At 39.0% G+C, this 5,338-nt stretch overlaps 2 protein-coding genes and 1 long non-coding RNA gene across 3 annotated transcripts in view; all 3 read left to right on the forward strand.

The window, feature by feature from the left end:
• Positions 7–2,376, forward strand: LOC104739140 (endonuclease III homolog 2, chloroplastic-like; the record flags this gene model as incomplete). The annotated part of the gene is made up of 10 exons (XM_010459403.2): positions 7–230; positions 383–452; positions 547–618; positions 720–838; positions 1,076–1,142; positions 1,269–1,360; positions 1,556–1,693; positions 1,777–1,881; positions 2,001–2,084; positions 2,257–2,376. Coding segments are annotated over exons 1-10 (1,041 nt in total), but the record flags the coding sequence as incomplete, so codon positions are not given.
• On the forward strand, positions 2,377–3,015 carry LOC104739141. The gene is made up of 2 exons (XR_759952.1): positions 2,377–2,466; positions 2,645–3,015. It is a non-coding gene; the product is annotated as an uncharacterized LOC104739141 (long non-coding RNA).
• Positions 3,340–5,338, forward strand: part of LOC104743161 (ATPase family AAA domain-containing protein At1g05910) — a 7,568-nt gene continuing 5,569 nt past the window's right edge. The window contains exons 1-4 of the mRNA XM_010464273.1: positions 3,340–3,447; positions 4,006–4,269; positions 4,580–4,681; positions 4,791–5,330. Coding sequence (XP_010462575.1) covers positions 4,045–4,269; positions 4,580–4,681; positions 4,791–5,330 — 867 coding nt within the window. The 5' untranslated portion in view covers positions 3,340–3,447; positions 4,006–4,044. The remainder of the gene's footprint in view (positions 3,448–4,005; positions 4,270–4,579; positions 4,682–4,790; positions 5,331–5,338) is intronic.

The following is a 5,338-nucleotide window of genomic DNA, read 5'->3' on the forward strand; positions in this document are numbered from 1 at the left end:
TTCTCATCAGCGGAGCCGCATCAAAAATTTCAATCGCCGGTCGTGTTTTAAACGCTATGAATCGCCGAAGTTACTCATCTACTCGATGCATCTCCGCAGAATCTCTAAATCCTCGCTCCGATGATTCCACTTCAGGTCTCCGAGCTTCTTCAAGGAAGAAAAGGCTAAAGGAGGAAGATTTGGAGCCCTTGGAGAAAGACTCCACCAGAGGAATCAATTCTGCCCGTAAAGTAATTGTAATTTCACAATTCTGCTTCGAGTATGATAGTGATTCTTAACCAAATCATATTTCTTAGATAAAGAGTTTTCGTTTTTATGATTGTTCCTTTCACTTTACTCTATACTCTAAAAGAAGAGATGTTTATTATGTAAAATGATGCAGGATACGTTTGCATTACCTGATATAGAAGACTCTCCTTACAATAAGACTAATGATGGATCTGCTTCATCTCGTAAGTCTCACTATCTCTCTATGGTTACATTTTGTTTGTTTTAGTAACCCTTCAACTCATTGCATCATTTCTTGTATGAATTTTTGTTTTGCAGGGACGTCAATACTAAACTCATACATAAAATCAACTGAAGCTAGCACTTCTTCGTCTTCCATCAAAACATCAGGTTTTCTCTTTCACGATACACTCTAATCTTCTTAGTCGCATTTCGGGTACATTTATTCTTTATGGAGAATGTGATGTCCCTAAGATAGAATGTTTATTTAGGCAAACCACCTGATGACTGGGAAAAGGTGATCGAGGCTATTCGAAAAATGACATCTTCTGAAGAAGCACCGGTTGACATTGTTGAACGTGATAGAACCGGAAGCTTTTTACCTCCTAAGGTAAGAAGATCTTACTCTATATGGGAATTGTGGTATCTTTGAGTTTGTGCCTGTTGGCTTTAGGTGGAAGTATACTGGTAACAAATGCTAGCTTACGATTAGGACATTCTCTTATCCTTGATTCTTGCGGCCTTTGTTGTTTTCACATTTCATAAATTTTTAAATTATGTTTAAAAGTAGAGAGATCAAATTGCCCGTCTTGTTTTCGCTTTTGACCTGATCTCATCCTATTTCTAGGAAAGGCGATTCTATGTGCTTATAGGAACACTTCTTTCAAGTCAGACTAAAGATCACGTAACTACTGGTGAGATTTGAATTACTCATCCCATGTTGAAAGAACGCTTACTTACTTTCACCATTGCAGTATCTCTGATATCATCTGGGTCTCCAAGTTACCTGATATTATATCCAAACACTTCTTAATATGCAGCGGCAGTAGACCGTCTTCTTCAGAATGGCCTTCTCACTCCCGAAGCCATTGACAAAGCGGATGAATCAACCATTAAGGAGTTGATCTATCCGGTATTATTATCCATTTAGTTATCTTACTTCATGTAGTTGAAGGCCTCATTTACTCGCACATTACCATACTGCCATATTTTTATCATGAGAAGTATTTGAGAAATGAAAAGGAGAGGAATGAGAAACTATAAATGGAAGCCATTGTTGTCATTTTTATTTCGATATGGAAACTTACTGTTTGCCCTTTACTCTTAGGTCGGATTCTATACTAGAAAAGCTACTCATGTGAAGAAAGTTGCAAAAATTTGTCTAACTAAATATGACGGTGACATTCCAAGCACTTTGGAAGAACTACTCTCACTTCCAGGAGTTGGTCCTAAGATTGCTCATCTGGTAAAAGTAGCCCATAGTACTTTTGTAAGAGAGATACATGCTTCCATAGTTCTTAAAAGGTTTCTTTTGTTGTCCTGTGATAGGTTTTGCACGTAGCCTGGAATGATGTTCAAGGAATATGTGTAGACACACATGTGCATCGTATTTGCAATAGACTTGGTTGGGTGTCTAAACCAGGAACGAAACAGGTGCTTCTCTAACCTCAGGCTTATGTTAAATATATATGAGATTGATAGAAATTTTGCCTCATCTTCTGTTTGCTCGTCTTCTCTTTGTCACCTATCTCTAATTTGTTGTTCTTGACCAGAAAACCTCTTCCCCCGAGGAAACTAGAGTAGCTCTGCAACAATGGCTTCCAAAAGAAGAATGGGTCGCTATTAACTTTCTGTTGGTACGTCATCCTTGGAGATTCTAACTTAAAGATGCATGTCCACACATAAAACAATCTACTTATGATTAATATGAAACAAATTCAAATGTCAGCCATAGAAATGGTTGAAACCTGTATAACCCCACTTAATCTTCGTCCTCTCTGTTTTTGTTGTCTGAAAATCTAAACACAGGTAGGTTTCGGACAAACGATATGCACACCGCTAAGACCACGATGTGGAACCTGTAGTATCACTGAGCTTTGCCCTTCCGCCTTCAAGGAGACCCCAAGCGCATCATCCANTGTTGTTCTTGACCAGAAAACCTCTTCCCCCGAGGAAACTAGAGTAGCTCTGCAACAATGGCTTCCAAAAGAAGAATGGGTCGCTATTAACTTTCTGTTGGTACGTCATCCTTGGAGATTCTAACTTAAAGATGCATGTCCACACATAAAACAATCTACTTATGATTAATAAGAACATGTTCAAATGTCAGCCATAGAAATGGTTGAAAGTTGAAACATGTATAACCCCACTTAAACTTCATCCTCTCTGTTTTTTGTTGTCTGAAATCTAAACACAGGTAGGTTTCGGACAAACGATATGCACACCGCTAAGACCACGATGTGGAACTTGTAATATCACTGAGCTATGCCCTTCTGCCTTCAAGGAGACCCCAAACGCATTATCCAAATTGAAGAAACCTATCAAGAGCAAGAAACATTAGTAGCTTTGGTTCTGGATTCTCCTGCTAGATCAATTTTAACCCATATTGTGATTTAGTCCTCGGTAAAAGTTAAGCTGTCCCCAAGAAATTGTATAGTTTTATGGGGAATGCAAGAGCATCCCACTTGTGTATAACTTATCTAGACTGAAAACTTGCCATTATGAAAGAAAGACACTTGGGCAAGTATACTTTTGATTGATTGATAAGAAAAATAGCTTTGAAGATAATTCAAAAACCTTCCAATGTTTTACCATAACAAGCAAGTGATTTGGAGTTATCTTCTATACCATGTAATTCCTATACATAGAAATTAGCTGTTATTCTTTTCTTTTCTTGGTCAACCCAAAATTAAATAATATTCCATGTTCAAAGGTCATAAAAAATTATTTTGAAATTAGGTGTTTAACAAAGTTGTGGGGTTCATATATGATATATAACATATTCGGGGGAGTAACTGCAGAAAATTTTTGAACTAGTAGAGGTAGGGATAGAGATATACTAACGTCCAAACAAAAGAGTGGGTTACAAAATTTTATTAAAGCAGCAGCCGGAAAAAAAAAAAAAAAGAGGGAGAAGAGCAACGAAGACGGACCTGCAAATTCTGCAGTCTCCACTGACACTTTCGATCTTTCTGTCTTTTCACCTTCTGCAATCTTCAGGTTTCTCCGTCGTCTTTATGTTACCATCTCTCTCTTTACGCTTGCTCGATTTCGCATTATCTCCGCTTCATTTCTCAGTTGATTGTCTCGCCGAGTTGTATTTTGGCTAATGCAATCGGATAAATACTCGGTTTGGCTCTTGATTAGCAAGAATCTGTTCGTATTTTATGCACTGTAACCGTTGATTTGATTGAACTGATCATTTACAGCTTCGGTTTCTAGGGTTTGGTTCATGATTTTGCTTTGTTTCAGTCGGGGGTTTAGTGGCTCCCTCTTCTGGGGTTTTGAGATTAGGAGTTGGGGTAACGAGATTGAGTGTGGCTGTGAGTGAATGTTAGTTTTGTTCCTTCTGGGATTATTTTGATGTGTGGAAACTGTTTTTTTTGTTCTTCTGCAATTCTTCTAGTATACGAGTGTTTCTAATCTACATGTGTGATACCTTTTAGATTACAGACCTGTCAGAAACGTCTCATGTGTTAATATTTTATTTTAATTGAAAGTGCAATCTGAAATTGTTATTTGCTATAACTGTTTTCTTCTGTTATTTTGGGTTAGTAGTTTATGGAAGGAGATACTCATCAGAGGTAGCATTTCTCCATGCATCCCAAGCGATCTAGCCAAGGAGATGGGTCAGTTACTCAGCCAGTTAGAAGCAGTGATAGGCTTAGGAGGAGGCCCAAATCGTTTGGTCGCTCATACTATTTTTACTCACCAAATTCGTTACATAATAGGAAAAGAAAAACCAAGACAAGAACGGCAGCCTCCCAGATCGCAAAGATGCTGCACAAAGGGAACCGTCCAGCAAGGGCATCCAATGCCACGGTAAGCATTACATGGTTCTTCCTATCTTATTGCATCAGTGATATAATATCTGGAAATTCATCCTGGTCTATCTCTTTCTCTTTTTATAGTTTCATCCATCAGTATATTTTTGGTTAGTGGATCGATTTGATCATCGGTTTCTTGTTCTTGTCTCCATTTTTGTATTTTTACTGGCTAAATATTGTGTCTGCGGAGGTATCAGGGGAACAACATGACAAGTCGTCTGGTCAATCCTTTGCTTTGTAATGCATACCGTTTATCTTTACTCTGATTCAAGCAGAATGCTGATAACATTGCTAATGACGTACAGCCAATTGCATCCGACCTCCGGCGTTCCACAAGGAAGAGAAGAATTTCTGTAAATCTTGAGGACTATACGGATAGTTCTGGAGCAGAGGATGAAGATATGATGGTTAGGATATTTCCCTCTTAAAACTGGCTCTTCTTAGTAAAGTAAAGCTATTATACTAGTACTGTGCTACTGGTATGCCTGTTGAAAATGGGGTTTTGATCTTTTTCAGAGTCCAGCATATCGAACTTTGAGGAATCGAGTTAATAAAAAATTCTCAACTTCAAAAAGTAGAAAGGGCATGGAAACTGAATTGGCACCACGGCGTGAAGGTCTCCGTCCTCGTCGTTCAAAAACAATTGCTAACAAACGACTGAAAACAGAATCCGGCGCTGATCAAGATACATCAGAGGAGAAAGATGGCCAGGATGAAACCGAGAATGGGAATGAATTAGATGATCATGATGTAGATGATGGTGAAGATGAGGTTGAAGTTGAAAACGAGGGTAATGGAGAAGATGAGGGTGATGGCGAAGATGAGGAAGAAGAAGATGGTGATGATGATGAGGAGGGTGATGAAGAGCAGGAGGGAAGGAAGAGATATGATCTGCGAAACCGTGCTGAAGTGCGGAGGATGCCTACAGAAGGAATTAACAAGCAACAACAACCTAGATCTCCGCGGAGAGTGTTGCATCAAGGCATGGGCACAAGGGTTGGAAGAGATGCTAGGAGAGGTGGGTCTCGGCCTCACAAACGCCATCGCTTTACAAGAACAGATGA

Source organism: Camelina sativa, chromosome 14, assembly GCF_000633955.1.
Source record: "Camelina sativa cultivar DH55 chromosome 14, Cs, whole genome shotgun sequence".
Classification (NCBI taxonomy): Eukaryota; Viridiplantae; Streptophyta; class Magnoliopsida; order Brassicales; family Brassicaceae; genus Camelina; species Camelina sativa.